A 16,987-nucleotide genomic window follows, 5' to 3' on the forward strand; every position below is an offset into this window, starting at 1 on the left:
AGATGGTCTGTAAAGTTGGAGCTCTTAAAAAAAGGACACAACATTCCCATTTTAATGTGTTGTTTCGAATAGTCAATGATTGTTCTTCCTTTTTTCTTTCCCTTCCTTCCCCTCATTCCCCCTGACACCCCCCCTCCATCTCTTTCCATCAAAGAAAGGGTTCTGACCACTGCTTTTCCTGCCCACTTAGACAGGAGTGTGAGTGTTCAGTTCACCAGGAGGTCCAGGGAGAACGTGGCTCCCACCTCTTGCAGTTTTATGATGAGTCTCTTTCCTTTTCACAAGGCAGTTATTAATCATGACTGATGCTCACTGACCAAGCCCAAACAATTGTGTGGCACACTCCACATACCACACACAGTCACAAATGTTTGCCTCGCTCACATGGGCTGGCACGAGGATGCCATTGCCGCCTGGGAGGAGCCACGGGACCAGACCTTGTATTGCAGTCTCTGCCTGCTGCGGGAGGCACAGGACATCCAGCTTTTACTATTCTGATTTTCCAGAATGATCATTCATGATGAGAGGGCTGGGCTGCCCACTTGCCACCAGAGGAGATGAGGAAGGGGAGCACCCATTCCAGAGCCAGAGTCCATGGCTCTCTCTAACCTGGACTAATGATGGCTGGCTGGTGTTTGGCCGTGATGACAGGTCTTTCCGAAGATGTATTTTTACCCTCTGGACAAATAGCAGTTGGGACGAGTGGGGCTTTTTTATGAGTTGAGGTACTCAGAGCTGGAAAATAAACAGGCAGCTAATGAAACGTTCTTATGGAAACTGGCATAAATAATAACAAAGGAAACATCCTGTGCCCTGTGCCAACACCCTCGGGTGAGGGGCTATAAAAGCTGCTGGCCACCGGCCACCGTCAGACGTGGGGAACTCCGGCCGCGCTCCTGACCTGCCACCTGACCCGTCGGGACCATGGGGTGCTGCCCAGGGGACTGCTTCACCTGCTGCCCTCAAGACCAAGACTGCTGTGAAGTGTGCTGCTGCCAGCCCGCCTGCTGTGGCTGCTGTGGTTCCTGCTGCGGCTGCTGTGGTCCCTGCTGCGGCTGCGGGGGCTCTGGCTGCGGAGGCTCTGGCTGCGGAGGCTGCGGGAGTGGCTGCTGCGGGAGTGGCTGCTGTGGCTCCGGCTGCGGCTCCGGCTGCGGGGGCTGTGGGAGCGGCTGCTGTGGGTCCGGCTGCTGCGGTTCGTCGGGGTGCTGTGGTCCTGTCTGCTGCCAGCCTACACCTGTTTGCGAGACGAAGTGAAGCCCTCTGCCCCCTCCGCGGAGCTGCCCTAGCAAAGCCTCCACCTGCGGCAGGTGGAGAGACTCCTTGTCTCCAGGACATTCCTGGCTCCCAAGACAGCGTCCTGCCTCCGTGTTATTTGTAGACGAGGGCTTGTTCTCCAATGCCTGCCCTGGTGTTTCAAGGTCCTGAGAGTAAGAGCCATATGCTGGTGAGAAAATGGAAACTGGGTCCCATCCAAAGTGATCCCCGAAGCTCGCAGGGTGACTCCCCATGGCTTTATTTTCATGGACTTAAATGTCTTGTCACTGGAAGGCATCCTCTTACTCAAGGTGGCTTTGGGACTGACCCTTCTCCTCAGCTTTCTGCTGCTTTGGAGTGCAAAAATTTCTCTTTGTTAACTTCTTAATAAATTCGAGCTTGCTGGCATAACCAAATTAGTTCTCCCGCCTCTTCCTTAGCTCCCTCTTGGGCACTGGCCCAGGAAATTTTACTCTGGCATCCACAATTGGGTTTTTGAAATGTGCTTTGTGGACCAGAGTCCCCTTGCATCGGAGTCACCTGGGGGCCAGGTAAAAGGGAGATTCTGAAGCCCACCCTCAGGGCTGTAGCTTGACAATTTTGTTTTAAATAAGAAGCCCAGATGTAGACTAAAGCTTCCATGGTTTGTATGAGATTCACTTGGGGAGGTTTTAAAAATACAGATTCTTAAGCTTCACCATTAGAGATTTAATTTTTTTTTAAATTTAAGATTATTTATTTATGTATTTGACACAGAGAGAGATCACAAGTAGAGAGGCAGGCAGAGAGAGAGAGAGGGAAGCAGGCCCCCTGCTGAGCAGAGAGCCCGATGCGGGACTCGATCCCAGGACCCTGAGATCATGACCTGAGCCAAAGGCAGCGGCTTAACCCACTGAGCCACCCAGGCGCCCCATTAGAGATTTTTTTAAAAAAAGATTTTATTTACTTATTTGACAGAGATCACATGTAGGCAAAGAGGCAGGCAGGGGGTGAGGGAAGCAGGCTCCCTGCTGAGCAGAGAGCCGGATGTGGGGCTCGATCCCAGAACTCTGGTATCATGACCTGAGCGGAAGGCAGAGGCTTAACCCACTCAGCCACCCAGGCGACCCTAGAGATCTTATCCATTAGCTCCAGTGTGGCTGCCTTGGGAACCTGTATTTTTAAAATGAAGTAAATGGGAAAATGCCGAGGCTGGCCAAGATTTAATCTTTTATTTATTTATTTATTTATTTGACAGAGAGAGAGAGAGATCACAAGTAGGCAGAGAGGCAGGCAGAGAGAGAGGAGGAAGCAGGCTCCCTGCTGAGCAGAGAGCCTGATGCGGGACTCGATCCCAGGACCCTGAGATCATGAACTGAGCCAAAGGCAGTGGCTTAACCCACTGAGCCACCCAGGCACCCCAAGATTTAATTTTGAGTAAGGGGCATGGCTTTCTTCAGCAGTATAGCTCTCCTAGAATAGTTCTGCAGGAGGGCTCCAGGTTTGGTCAGAACTTTCTGGCCAAGTTGGGAAGAGGCTTTGGTAAAACAAGCTTGATTTGGAATGGAAGAGGTTCCTCTGGCAGAAATTGGTGAACACAGTGCTTATGGATGTTATGGGAGTTCTAGTTTTTTCTTCTAGCCAAATGCTTTGGCAAAGTCTCCTTCTTCTGGGTTAGGTTTTCTTGTCCTGAAACCAGCTGTATTTCTTCTCTTTGGGTCCCAGGGCTGAGAGAGGTGAGTGTTCATCTGCCAGGTGGGGCCTAAACCAGGTGTGTGTGAGTCCGGCTAGAAGGTGAAAATTCAGGATAGTTGATTCAACTTCTTGCTGAACATGATTTTTAAAAAAAGAGTTTATTTATTTATTTGACAGAGATCACAAGTAGGCAGAGAGGCAGGCAGAGAGTGAGAGGGAAGCAGGCTCCCCACTGAGCAGAGAGCCCGACGCGGGGCTTGGTCCCAGGAGTCCGAGACCATGACCTGAGCTGAAGGCAGAGGCTTTAACCCACTGAGCCACCCAGGCGCCCCTGGCTGAACGTGATCTTAAGCAACATGTGGAATAAAATTTATTTTGCTCTTGCCTTGGGAGAACAATATTTGTTTTTCATTCCTGCAAAGCAATGTTTCATTCAACAAACAAGCAAAAATGTATTTTTTTAAAAGATTTTATTTATTTATTTGACACAGAGAGAGATCACAAGCAGGCAGAGGGGGAAGGGGAAACAGGCTCTCTGCTGAGCAGAAAGTCTGATGTGGGGCTCAATCCCAGGACCCTGAGATCCTGACCTGAGCCAAAGGCAGAGGCTTTAGCCCACTGAGCCATCCAGGTGCCCCCCAAATGTATTTTTTTAAAAATTTATTTATTTGACAGAGATCACAAGTAGGCAGAGAGGCAGGCAGAGAGAGGGGGGAAGCAGGCTTGATCCCAGGACCCTGAGACCATGACCTGAGCCGAAGGCAGAGGCTTAACCCACTGAGCTGCCCAGGCGCCCCAAAAGTGTATTTTTTATTATAAGCATGGCAATAACCTCTAAAAACACGGAAAAAATTCAGAAAAATTGGAAGGGGAGGTGAACCATGAGAGACTATGGACTCTGAAAAACAATCTGAGGGGTTTGAAGGAGCGGGGGGTGGGAGGTTGGGGGAACCAGGTGGTGGGTATTGGAGAAGGCATGGATTGCATGCAGCACTGGGTGTGATGTAAAAACAAGAAATACTGTTACACTGAAAAGAAATTAAAAAAAATTTAAAAGAAAGAGTTGCAAATAAATAAATAAATAAATAGGGAAAAATACAGAAAAAATACGAAGAAGGAATAACAGCCACCTGGATTCTCAACATCAGCTTCAGCGTCTATTACTGACATAGGTGTTTCCAGACTCCTTTCTAAGCATATTTACAAATAAAACTGGGATTATACCAGTTTTTCTTTTTGCCTTTGAAATATTTGTTTTTTTATAAGCCAACTTTATTGGGGTATACTTTGTATATAATAAAGTACACACAATTGTAAGGGACAGTTTGATGAGATTTGACAATTGTATATACTTAAGTAACCACCACAACACTCAAGATATAGAACTTGCCATCATTCCTCAAATTCTCCAGTGCCCCATTTGCAGGCAATCCTCCCCACCTCTGATCCCAGCCTCAGACAACCATTGATCTTTATATCACTATATTTCACCATTTCTAGAATCTCATGTAAATGAAATCATTCGGTGCAGTCTCTTTTCCACTTAGGATAACATTGTTTATATTCATCCTTGTGTCAGATATCAACAGTTCATCCCTTTTTGATAAATAATATTACATTGTATGAATAAAGTTCATGAAAAAATATTCATCTACTAATGGAAATTTGGGTCGTCTCCAGTTTTTGGCTATTATGAAGAAAGCTACTATGAACATTCATGTATAAATTTTTGAGTGGACATATGTTTATTCCATGTAGCAGGGAAAGATTCTTTGAGATGACATTCCAGCATAACAGATGACGCCATGTTGAATTTCTCAGCTGACAGAGTTTATAAGGGACTAGTGGGAGGAAGGCCCTCTCCATGTGAATTTCATTGCTGGCTTAGCTGCAGAAGAAAAAGTGCATGGCGAAGAACTGGAAAGGTGGGGATCAGGATCTTGGGGGCTCCTCTGCTTTGCCCTCTGCAAAGTTGTCTAAAAGTCTTCTTTTCCAACTGTCTTGAGAGCTACACCTCAAGGATTTCACTACTTGTTCCTAATCTTCCACTTTCAACCACTAGCTCTATTGATTCTGGCTCTTTACAACCTCTCATATTGCTCCAGGCCCAAGGCACTGCCCAGTTCAGGTTGTCACTATGAAGATTTTGAGTCATTGCCCCAGACACCTAATGGTCTCCCTGGTTCCAGATTTGCCCTCCTTCTCCTATCTCTGCACCGTAGCCAGGGAGGTCTTTCCAAAGGGCAAACATGGCCAAGTCACTCCCCTGTTTAAAACACCCAGGTGTCAGTGTAAAATCTAACTACTTACCATGGTCCACAAGGCCTTTCATGATTGAGTACCCAGTATCCTTCAAGTCCCATTGCTATTCCTTCCTGTCCCTTGTATCTTTCGTCCTGGCTATGGAACCATTTACTGCTCCCCAATTATCATGCTTTTGAGAATACTTTCTTAATTTCCTAAAAAACCATGTTGGTGTTTCCCTTGGGTCCATCCATAGGACCCCAGGCATCCATCTGTCATAGCACTTGTACATATACTGTACCATAATTGCCTATGGATGGGTCTATTTCTCTCCGAAACTTGGACTCCTTGAGACAGGAATTGTGGCTCATTCTTTTTATAACCCTTGCACAGAACCAAATGATGGTTGAATTGAATGAATGATTGAAAGAGAAATTGAGTGAGTGATTGCATAAATTAATGAATGAAGGCGGAGATGATGAATAGATGGCACAATGGTTCAGCTTTTCTAGAGAACTGCATTTGCATTGATGTTGAAAGCACATAGTGAAGGCAGCCCTTTACTGAGCAAGGATGTCAGGCCTTGGTGTTCAGAAACCTAGGGTACATTTTTCATCTCATGTCTGTAGCATTGACATGCTTTGATAAAGCATTTGTGTTCTTTGCTTTTGATCACAAAGTTTTTGCAAAAAATCTCTTGTCTTTCTTCTTTGTCCTTTGGGTCTTGGAGGTGTCTTTGTTTCAAAAGCTATTAAAATCACCAAAATCAAGAGGGATTCTTGAGGGCCACTGAATGCTTGAGGTGTGGGTGGATGGAAGGAAAATAAGGAGGAGAAGCTGAGAGTCCGGGTCAAGTGCTTTCTAGGGACAGGTAGAACCAGTGGTCTGGGGCAGGATTGTTCATAGAATAGGATGGAGGACAACACAGTGGGCTGAGCCTATGACATGTGGCTTTGATAAAGTCTTTTTTTGATAAAGTCCTTGATAAGAAAGTCAGTCTAGACAGAATGGTGAGGAGGAAGGAGGGCAGTCTAGATTAGGGGGCAAGTTGGGTGGGGTTGTTAGCAAGTGGCTTAAACTTTCTGATTCCGATCTTTTCTTTCCTATTCTTTACCTATAATGGCGGGGAGGGGGAGATGAATTCCTATTTCAAAGGATTGCTGATGGTTTTAAATAAGGCTATTGCTGTGGGGGCACCTGGATGGCTCAGTGGGTTAAGCCTCTGCCTTCGGCTCAGGTCATGATCTCAGACTTCTGGGATTGAGCCCCGCATCGGGCTCTCTGCTCAGCGGGGAGCCTGCTTTCCCCCTCTCTCTTGTCTGCCTCTCTGCCTACTTGTGATCTCTCTGTCAAATAAATAAATAAAATCTTTAAAAAAAAGACTATTACTGTAAAATGCAGTCATTTAAAATCCAGCCCAGACAGCCCCTCTCCCACAGAGCTCACCACTGCTCCCCTCTATTAAGCCCTTTATGTCTATTGTTGACTTTACCATATCATTGCAATGGGTTTACCTGAATGCGTGTCTGCCCACCAGAGAGTGAGACCTGTGGGAATGGGTGAGTGGGTCCTATTCATGTAGGCACATCTGTGTCCCTTAGAGAACCTGGTGCAGAAGACTAGAAGATGGATAAATTATAAGTTCCTTTCTGCTCATGATGCTCAGAAACACAGATAATCCAGTTTGAAGGCAATGATGCTTATTCGAAGATGACTTGTTGCTCCAAGGATTCCAAATTTAGCAAGTCAATAAACAAACGCTTCTTGATGGGTAGATAAACAACTTCCAGATCAACAAGCCTTGATATAATAAGATGTTCCTCTGAAAACTGCTCAAACAGCAATGAGGAAAAGATGCAGAGGTTCCAAACAGCACATGTCAGTGGGGGGGGTATAAAAGTGAGGGCCTCAGAGAGCTGTTCCAGTCAGGCAGTACCCCTCTCAGCACTCACAAGGGAGCAGAGGCACCTCCACCATGTCTGGAAACTGCTGTTCTAGGAAATGCCCGTCCGTGCCAGGCATCTCTCTCTGCTCCACTGAAGTGAGCTGTGGAGGGCCTGTCTGCTTGCCCAGTTCCTGCCGGAGCCAGACATGGCAACTGGTGACTTGTGAAGGTAGCTGCGGATCATCTAGCTGTGGCCCACAGTGCTGTCAGCCCTCTTGTTCTGTTAGCAGCTGTGCCCAACCTGTGTGTTGTGAAGCCACCATCTGTGAGCCTGCCTGTGCCATGAGCAGCTGTGCCCAACCTGTGTGTTGTGAAGCTACCATCTGTGAGCCCGCCTGTGCCGTGAGCAGCTGTGCCCAACCTGTGTGTTGTGAAGCCACCATCTGTGAGCCCGCCTGTGCTGTGAGCAGCTGTGCCCAACCTGTGTGTTGTGAAGCCACCATCTGTGAGCCCGCCTGTGCTGTGAGCAGCTGTGCCCAGCCTGTGTGTTGTGAAGCTACCATCTGTGAGCCCGCCTGTGCTGTGAGCAGCTGTGCCCAGCCTGTGTGTTGTGAAGCCACCATCTGTGAGCCCGCCTGTGCTGTGAGCAGCTGTGCCCAGCCTGTGTGCTGTGAAGCCACCATTTGTGAGCCTTCTTGCTCAGTGAGCAGTTGCTGCCAACCTGTGTGCTCTGAGGCCCCTTCCTGCCAGCCAGTTCTCTGTGTACCTGCTTCCTGCCAGTCCATGATATGCAAACCCAGCTGTTGCCAGCCAGTCATCTGTGAGCCCAGCTGCTGTTCAGCTGTCTGCACTGCGCCTAGCTCCTGCCAACCAGTGGTCTGTGAGCCCACTTGCTGTCAGCCAGTCTGCCCCACACCTAGCTGCTGTCCGTCTGTCTGCTCTGTGGCTAATAGCTGCCAGGCTGTCTGCTGTGACCCCAGTCCTTGTGAGCCATCTTGCTCAGAGCCCAGCAATTGCCAGCCAGCTCCCTGTGTGGCTCTGGTCTGTGAGCCCGTCTGTCTTCGCCCTATCTGCTGTGTTCCAAGCCCTTGTGAGCCACCTTGTGTCTCCAGCACTTGCCAAGAGCCCTCTTGTTGCATCTCCAGCATCTGCCAATCCATCTGCTCTGAACCCAGTCCTTGTTCAGCAAGTATCTGTGTACCCAGTCCATGTCAATCTAACTGCTACATAGTTAAGCGCTGCCGGTCCACCTGCCCTGAGCCTATTTCCTGCCCATCTACCTCCTGCCAACCTCTCTGCTGCCGCCCGGGCTCTTCTGCCTCTGCCATCTGCCAACCAACTTGCTCTCGGACTTTTTACATACCCAGCTCTTGCAAACCGCCTTGCACCCCTCCGGTTTCTTATCGCCCATTCTGTCGCCCAATCTGCTCTGGACCCATCACTTACAGGCAGCCGTATGTGACATCCTTCTCCTATCGCCCTGCCTGCTACCGTCCATGCTACTCCATCCTGCGCCGTCCGGCCTATGTCACTTCTCTCTCTTACCGTCCAATCTCCTCCCGTCTGCCTTGTGCTGACTCCTGTAAACGGGATTGCAAAAAATCTACTTCTAGCCAACCAGATTGCACTGACTCAACGTCCTGCAAGGCCGAAGTCTCAAATGCCAGTCCCTGCCAACCCAGTGAGGCCAAACCCACCAGCCCAACCACCAGTGAGGCTGTAGCCACCTCGCCACCTGCCGCCAAGCCTGCTGACCACTGATCTGGACTCACCCCACCGATTCCTGCAAAGCAAACCTCCAGCTAGAAAGAAACCTTAACTACTCTCCCCAAAGCTCACAATGACTTAAAAGCTTTCTGCACCACCACTCGCCATCTTCTTACACTTCGAAGAACTCATCAGAAATGGCAGTCTCCTAATGGTCCAAAGGAAGGTGACCTGGGCACCCGGTGAGGGGGTCATTCGGGGTTCCTGCCTGCTGCTGCCATCAAACTGAGAAGAGCTGCTTCACCACATCATCCTGAGTCTCTTTCCCAGCACTAAGTCTTTTGTGCTCATGCATGTGCTTCCTTGCTGGGTGTGCTCACGTTCCTTGGGGACTTCTTCCATGAGAAAAAGATATTTAACTGTCCAATAAAGTGGCTAAGTTGAAGTGACACGCTTTTCTCATTGCCCTGTTAACGTCATATTCTCATCAGCTAACTTGGTTTGCCTTTGAAAGCAACTTCGTTCATTGGTCTATCCAACAAGCTTTATTAGACAGCCATTAGCCAGGGACTGTGTTAGGCTGTAGGAACGAAAGGACGTATGTCTCACTCCTCGTTCTCAGGGAGCTCACTATCAGGATGGGGGTGGGGGAGACAGATAGGCAGACAGACAGTTACTTCATTGCCTTGTGTTAAGTACTTGGAGAGAGGCAAACATAGGGCAGTTTGAACCCAGCAGGCAGGGGGAGATATAGGGAAGAGTTCTTGGGGAGTGTGATACTGAAGCTGAGTCTTTCAGCACAAATAAGAATTAACCAGTTCAAAACCAGAAAGGTGGCTGTTTTCCAGGTAGGGGAAACATAGAAATGAATGGGGCTATGAGCATACCATTCATTAGGGAGGCTTGGGCAGAGGTGTGCTTAGAGGCAGGTGAGCTCTGAGGTCAGCTAAGCAGACAGTGACCTGCCTTGTCAGGCCTTGTAAGTGTGACAGAGACATTTTAGTTTGGTGCAGGGCTGACATGAAGGCATTTCAGGGCCATATGCTGGGCAGTGACATGAAGAGCACCTGGTTTTGGTATGTCCCTCTGTCCTTGGTCTAGAGAACTGAGTGAAGGAACATGGACTTGGAAGTAAGGAGAATGGGAGCAAGCCAATGGCTTTGGGGTTCACAGTGGGATAAAAACAAGTGGGAGGGCACCCTTACAATAAGGCAGATAACCTGGATTTCTTGTGCTGTGAGCCCATTTCCTACCCATCTACCTCCTGCCAACCTCTCTGCTGCCACCTAGGGTCTTCTGCATCTGCCTTCTGCCAACCAACTTGCACCCAGACTTTCTACATACCCAGCCTGGGCAAAATGCCTTGGACTTTATGTTTTCCTAGTCTCTGCAGGGCACGCTCCTTGTGTAAACTCCATTCACACTCCCTTCCAATCCTAAGGACTGAGTCTCTTCAAAGTAGTAGCTTTGTGATGGCATAAATGGCTATCCCTAGGCCTCAAAGTGCAGTGAGGGTGGACTAGGGCTTCTCAGCTTCAGTGTTATTGACATTTTGGGCTGAATAGTTCTTTATCATGGAGACCATCACTTTCACATTGTAGGATATTAAGCAGAATTCCTGACCTTTACCAACTAAATGCTGGGAGCATCCCCTGAGTGTGATGATCAACAATGTTTCCAGACATTAACAAACATCCCTGGGGATAAGGGGCAAACTTGACCCTGTTTGAGAACCACTGGGTTATACAGTGGCAGAGGGAGAAACTCAAAGGTGGAGCTTAATCAGTACATTGGTGTCAGGATTACTGTCTCATCAGGCCATTGAGATTTGTCTCTATCTCCTTACAGAGTCCAGGGGAGTTGGCCAGGGTTTTAAATCTCTGTCCTGGCTCCTGGGTGGCTCAGTGGGTTAAGTCTCTGCCTTCGGCTCAGGTCATGATCTCAGGGTCCTGGGATCAAGTCCTGCATCGGGCTCTCTGCTCAGTGGGGAGCCGCTTCCCTCTCACTCTCTGCTTGCTTCTCTGCCTACTTGTAATTTCTCTCTCTGTGTGTCAAATAAACAAATAAAATCTTTAAAAAAATCTCTGTCCCAAGCACAGTCATAGTGATTCATGTGAATCATAGCAATTCCGTGAAGTAAGATTTCTTTCCCTCTGTTTTATCAGATGAATATGAGCAACAATCCAAGGGCCCAAAAACAGAGACAAGAAAATTGTGGTGTAGTCACACAATAAATACAATACTGCAGTGAAAACAACTGGACAGGGATGCCTGGGTGGTGCAGTCGGTTAAGCATCTGCCTTTGGCTTAGATCATGATCTCAGGGTCCCGGGATCGAGTCCTGCATCGGGCTCCTTGCTCAGCATGGAGCCAGCTTCTTCCACTGCCTGCTGCTACACGTGCTTGTGCTCTCTACCTCTGAAAAATAAATAAATTTTTAAAAAACCCAACACCCCCCCCTGCCAAAAAACCCCTACAACTGGACAATAGCCATGCAAAACAAGGGTGAACCTGACCAGAATAGAGGTGATACAAACAAGTCTCAAGACCACATATATGTTTAAACCTCAAAAACAACACTCATACATACATGCATATACATATGTAGGAGTATACACACATGTACACATATGCACACACACACAAATGTATACCTAACATATATTCACAAGGTAATGTTAAACACAGAATTCAGGATAGCCACAGGGAGTGAGAAACATACAAAAGTAACATACCAGTTAAATATGTATAACATGCAGAACATAGGGTTCTTTCAAAAGTTTGTGGTTTTTATGCATCATGATTCTTGATGTGATCACAACAGTCCTTGGTGGTATACCAGATGTCTTTAGTGCCTTGAGACACAGTAAAATGAAAGATGTCCTTCTTTTTTTCATCTTTATTGAGGCGTCATTGACAAAACTGTAAGGTACTTGAAGTGTACACAATGAGGATTTCATATACATAATGTATCATGAAAAGATTCCTCCCATCTAATTAACACATCCATCAAATCATACTTGGGTAATGAACTAACACATCCCACAGACTGAGTTAGTAGCCAGAAAATGGTACTAGCTCTATTGGGATCCCAAGGCCATGATCTTTCTATTCTGTTGTGAATCTCTGGTGTGAACATGGACCAGTGTGGGATGCTGAAGATGGCTGGTGACACAGAGCCAGGGTGAGCCTAGAGAAAGAGGGGAAGAGTTAGGACAACCAATGCCTCATAAGTCCCTCTTGGAAGGGGGTGATTTAACACTAAAATTATTTTGTAGTGATGTCCTAATATAGCTATTGGTTGTTGTAGTTTTATATTTATAGAATTTATATGTTGTGAACTCCATAATATGATTTAATCCTTGGTAAAATCTTTTGTAGTTATTAAAATTTCCAGATTAAAAGATTGTCTTTGGGTGTATGGATAAGTAGAGGTAAGAACTCATACTGGTTTAATCTAGTTACTGGACTGGATGAATGGCCTCTAGCATAGGGCCTGGGACACCTGCCCAAGAGTCAGCATACTGCTATACAAATGTCAGTCTTCAATCACTGGGTTATAGTCTTTTTCTTCCACTCCAAAGTTAGGAGGTCTAACAGGTGATTAAGACCAGAGGTTTTGGGGTCAGCCCAAACTAGGTTTGGACCTTATTTCAACATTTTATTGCTTGCAAAATTTTGGGAACAGGATTTAAACTCTTTGAGTTGGTTTTGCTATACCTCTAACATAGTAGTGAGAATCATACCTTCTACTTAAGGTCATTGCAAGATTCAATGAAAAATGAAGTCAATGACTTGGTATATAGTAAGTATGCTATAAATGGAATGGAAACCTTTCCTACTACTGCTGCTGCTGTTATTTTTAGTGGTATTAATAAAACTGAGTTTCAGGAAAACTAAATGGGAAAGAAGGTTCTTAGAAGTGGAGATATTGAAGTGCCCTTGGGATGCACTGCCTGGTTTTCTATTCACCATCTCGTACATCACCCTCTTTCAACTGGGTCAAGGCTTCATTTCCTGATCATCTAAATGGTGCAGAACTGCATTCCTGGAGGAAGAACAGGCTGCTTTGGCTGGGCTGAGGCCTCCTGATGAGAGGTTAGTTCAGAGAAAGGCCTGCTTCAGGGCAGCTGGAGAACAACCTGTAAAAGAGACAGCTCATCCCAGAGCAGGAACCATCAAGGAATCCAAACTCAGCAAAGAGAACTCTCAACTCAACTGACAAGTTTTTAAAGTGGAGACAATATCTATCCAGGCTCATGAAGCCTGCTAATCATATGTTTGTAGGCAAATGAGTAGAAACAATAACAAGGAAAGATGCTCTAAGTTGTACCAACACCCTTAGTGAAGGACTATAAAAGCCCCCATGTATTAGATGTCTTTCGCACTCAGGTATACCGAGTTTGCAACTTCCTAGCAAGGTTAACACCAGTGCCATGGGGGACAGCTGTTGTCCCGGAACCACCATGGCCATTCCAGTTGTGCCCACTTTCATGTGCTCAAATGGTGGTGGCTTCCGAAATGGTATTTGCTTGCCTAGTTCCTGCCGGAGCAGAACGTGGCAACTGGTCACATGCCAAGAAAAATTTCAGCCATCCAGCAGTACCCCAAGTGTCTGTGAACCTGCTTCTTGCCAACCTACCTGCCTTCCAGCAACTTCTTGCGTTGGTTTTGTCTGCCAACCCATTTGCTCCTGCACAGCCGGCTATGAATCTGGAACTGGTCAGTCTTCTTGCCTGGTTAGCTCATGCCAACCCTCCTGCACGGAATCTACCAGTTGTCAGGCAAATTGCAATGAAGGCAGCCTTGACCAGCAAAGCTCCTGCCAAGAACCTGTCTTTGTGTCCAGATCATGTCAGTCAGCTTGTGGCCAATCGGTCTGCTGTGACACTGTGTCCGGCCAGCCATCCTGCTCTGAGGTAACTTCCTGTATTGAAAATTCTTGCCCACCAACCATCCGTGCAGCTAATCCATGCCAGCCAACTTGCTGCCAGGCAGGTTCTTGTCAACCCATTAATGACGAAGATCAGCTCTGCAAATCAACTTATTACCAACCCATCTGCTACATTCTCAAGACTTGCCAGTTGGTTCCCTGCATGCCTGTTCCCTGCCAGCCATCAACTTGTGTGTTAAGTTCTTGCAATCCTACATGCTGTGTGTCCTCACCTTGCCAGCCACTTCACTGCCAACCAATGTCTTCTATATCCTTCATCTGTCAGCCAGTGGCTAACTGCCAGCTCCTGTGTTCTGCAAACAACCCTTGTAAACGAGTTTCCTGTGGCACTGTGCTTTCCAGCCAACCACCTTGTGATGGATCCACTTCTTGCAACCAAGGTGGCTGCAAATCTCCTTCCTGCCAACCAGCTTGCTGTGTGACAGGTTTAGGCAAATCATCCAGCGGTGGCTGCAATTGCTTTCAGCCAACTTCCCCAAGTCTCTGCAAAACCAACACCTGCTCGCCAACTTCCTGACCACCAGTCACGAATCCAGCTTCAGTAAGGCAAGACTTCACTGATGCAGGACCCTTCCCATCTACTCTGAGGTCTGCCACTATCTGCAAGTGCATTGCCACCCCATGGTGCTCTCTTCTGGCTGAGGGCAAATTCTATCTGTGTGCTAACCTCATTTTGAGTCCAGCCCCACATTCTCACCAGGTGCCGATGAGGAAATTTGTACAGCCACTAAGAAATCTTTCTTCATCAAGGAGGACATTTCTGTAAGCCTGGTCCTCACTACAACTTGCATTTCCTCATGTTGTCAGTTCATTTCACATCAGCATTGTGTGTTTTTCTTTCTTTTCTTTTTCCTTCCTTCCTTCCTTTCCTTTCCTCTCTTTCTTTCTTTCTTTCTTTCTTTTTTTGGTGTTGTCCAGTCTTTAAAAAGACTCCTTTGATGCCAACTGCTAATAAAAATGTGAGTGATTGAACAAAACTTTCAGAATGTTTTCATTCCCTTCAATATACCCCTACATGTGTCACATTTGGACACATGACCTCAGGCCCTCTAAATTAGTGGATTTGCTTTAGTCTGAAAGGGTGGTCGGTGTCTGCAATTACAGCTGCTCAAGTTGGAAGGGAGGAAGGACAAACAATCCCCTGGCTTCCAATCTTCCAGTGAACAGGCTTGGGAAGCCAAAGACTGAAATGGTCTAGGGAAGCCATAGACTAAAATAAAGTAAGCTTTTTGGCCATTGAGAATAGCTAAGGGTTGATTAACTTAACACTGTTTTTTTTAAAAAAAGATTTATTTATTTATTCCAGAGAGAGAAAGAGAGAGAGCAAGCAAGACCAGGGGCAGAGGAAGAGGGAGTCCTAAGCAGACTATGCTGAATGCAGAGCTGGATCCTACAACCCTGAGATAACAATCAGAACCGAAGCCAAGAGTTGGACACCCAAACAACTGCACCACCCGGGCACCCCTTGACACTGGTTTTAATGATCACTTCACCTAATGGACAATTTAAATAAAATGTAAAATTTGAAATTTATGGCTGTTGTTTGTTTGCTCAAGTTTTTGACATTTTAAGAGGCAGTTTTAAAAATGATTAGTCTAAGGAAATACCTGACCAAATAGTCGTATTATGTAATTATCAAAACTAAACATTTAAGAAATGGCTGGACTGGTTTTCTTTTCTTTTCCTTTCCTTTCTCTTCTTTTCTTTAAATATTTTATTTATTTATTTGCAGAGATCACAAGTAGCCAGAGAGGCAGGCAGAGAGAGAGAGAGGCATGGGGAAGCAGGATCCCTGCTGAGCAGAGAGCCTGATGCAGGACTTGATCCCAGGACCCTGGAATCATGACCTGAGCTGAAGGCAGAGGATTTAACCCACTGAGCCACCCAGGCACCCTGTACTGGTTTTCTTTTGGGAAAGATTAGAGGGAGGTTTGCAGAGTGTACCTGTAGCAATTATGCAGAGTCCTTCCTCAAGGGCATCTGGCCTCCCCTTTAACCAAAGGCTCTGGGTCTGTGAAATGATTTAGGTCTGAAACTCAGGACATTCTTACATGGGTCTATAAGGGGGCATAGTTGAGGATGATCACATTTCTATGATAATACAGATTTTAAAGGATATCTGTGTCCACCACTAGGACGGTGGGTAGGCAGCAAGAGGTCATTCTTTCCATGAGGTACTCTCTTGGTCTGGTTCTCCAGAGAGAGCCAATAGGATATATATAAAGAGATGTAATAAGAGGAATTTTCTCATATGATTTTGGAGGCTGTTATGTCCAAATCTGTAGTGTGGGCCAGTAGGCTAGATATCAAGGAAAGCTGACAGTGAAGATAAAGTCTGAAGGCTGTCTGCTGGAGGATATACTTTAAAGAAAATAAAATAGCTGCCTATAGGAAGATAATGGTGCATAAGGAGAACAGGAATTAAATTAATTGGTATATAAGTACATAAAGAAAAAAATAAGACAGAGATCTTTCAAGGACAAAAAATGGCAATATGCCACAAGGAATATAATGAACTCAATTATTTACAACTGAAGTCCAAAAAGAAAATTAAAAACAGGAAGAAGAAAGGAACCTTGATACTGCAAAAGAATGACCATAGATAGAATGACTTCTAGAAATGACATTTTGATGGATACCCCATTTAAATTCTCTCTCCACATCTTCCATGGAGATTTCAGTCATGCCAGAGGAAGAATGAGGCTCTGGAAGGTGTGAGGAATCTCACCTCAGTTTTGGACTGAACTGTTAACACTTCCTTACATTATAAATTTAAGGAATTATATCTCTTCAAATAATTTGCTTTCTAATACCAGAATTCTTGGCATAGCTAGAATTTCAAAGTTCATTTTGCAATAGTTTTTGACCCACCTCTATGTATGTTAATTTTTTCCTTTTTTTTTTTTTTTAACCTTTCCAGTTGTGGATTTCTCTGTTGTATTGGTAAATGTTTTACACTGGCTACCTGCCAACATACAAAGCCCACATTTTAAACATGGCAAGTGTAAATAGTGTGCTGGGAAGCCGTGCACTTCTTCCATATTTGGCAATAGTTTAAATAGTGAAGCATTTATTAGCTTCTTTCAGGTTTGGTAGTACTTGTCCATAACACGTCTGAACCTCCTATTAGAGACAATGTTCTGCCATGCCTGAACATGCTTATAAGAAAATCTTTATTTACACTTACATCCCAAATAGGGGAACAAAATACAGGGCAGTTTTGAGAAAAATATTAGAAATTCCCACTACTCAGAATGGACATTTTCTTA

At 46.0% G+C, this 16,987-nt stretch overlaps 3 protein-coding genes across 3 annotated transcripts; all 3 read left to right on the forward strand.

Moving 5' to 3' along the window:
• The first annotated feature begins 924 nt into the window (after positions 1-924).
• Positions 925-1,254, forward strand: LOC122907607 (keratin-associated protein 17-1). Its single transcript, XM_044250420.1, has one exon. It carries the CDS (start codon positions 925-927, stop codon positions 1,252-1,254), a length of 330 nt encoding a protein of 109 aa, XP_044106355.1.
• A 5,893-nt stretch (positions 1,255-7,147) lies between these two features.
• LOC122907323 (keratin-associated protein 16-1) lies at positions 7,148-8,818 on the forward strand. Its single transcript, XM_044250224.1, has 2 exons — positions 7,148-7,382; positions 7,494-8,818. The coding sequence occupies exons 1-2, from the start codon at positions 7,148-7,150 to the stop codon at positions 8,816-8,818; spliced, it is 1,560 nt and encodes a 519-aa protein (XP_044106159.1).
• A 4,382-nt stretch (positions 8,819-13,200) lies between these two features.
• On the forward strand, positions 13,201-14,235 carry KRTAP29-1 (keratin associated like protein 29-1). The gene has a single exon (XM_044250225.1). The coding sequence runs from the start codon at positions 13,201-13,203 to the stop codon at positions 14,233-14,235; it is 1,035 nt and encodes a 344-aa protein (XP_044106160.1).
• The last annotated feature ends 2,752 nt before the right edge of the window (positions 14,236-16,987 follow it).

The sequence above is a fragment of the Neovison vison genome, chromosome 5 (genome assembly GCF_020171115.1).
Source record: "Neovison vison isolate M4711 chromosome 5, ASM_NN_V1, whole genome shotgun sequence".
Taxonomy (NCBI): Eukaryota; Metazoa; Chordata; class Mammalia; order Carnivora; family Mustelidae; genus Neogale; species Neogale vison.

Coding starts and splice junctions, on each gene's coding strand:
- LOC122907607 (XM_044250420.1), top strand. CDS start 925: ATGGGGTGCTGCCCAGGGGACTGCTTCACCTGCTGCCCTCAAGACCAA.
- LOC122907323 (XM_044250224.1), top strand. CDS start 7,148: ATGTCTGGAAACTGCTGTTCTAGGAAATGCCCGTCCGTGCCAGGCATC. Junction 7,383..7,493: donor GTGTTGTGAAGCCACCATCT/GTGAGCCTGCCT, acceptor TGTGTTGTGAAG/CCACCATCTGTGAGCCCGCC.
- KRTAP29-1 (XM_044250225.1), top strand. CDS start 13,201: ATGGGGGACAGCTGTTGTCCCGGAACCACCATGGCCATTCCAGTTGTG.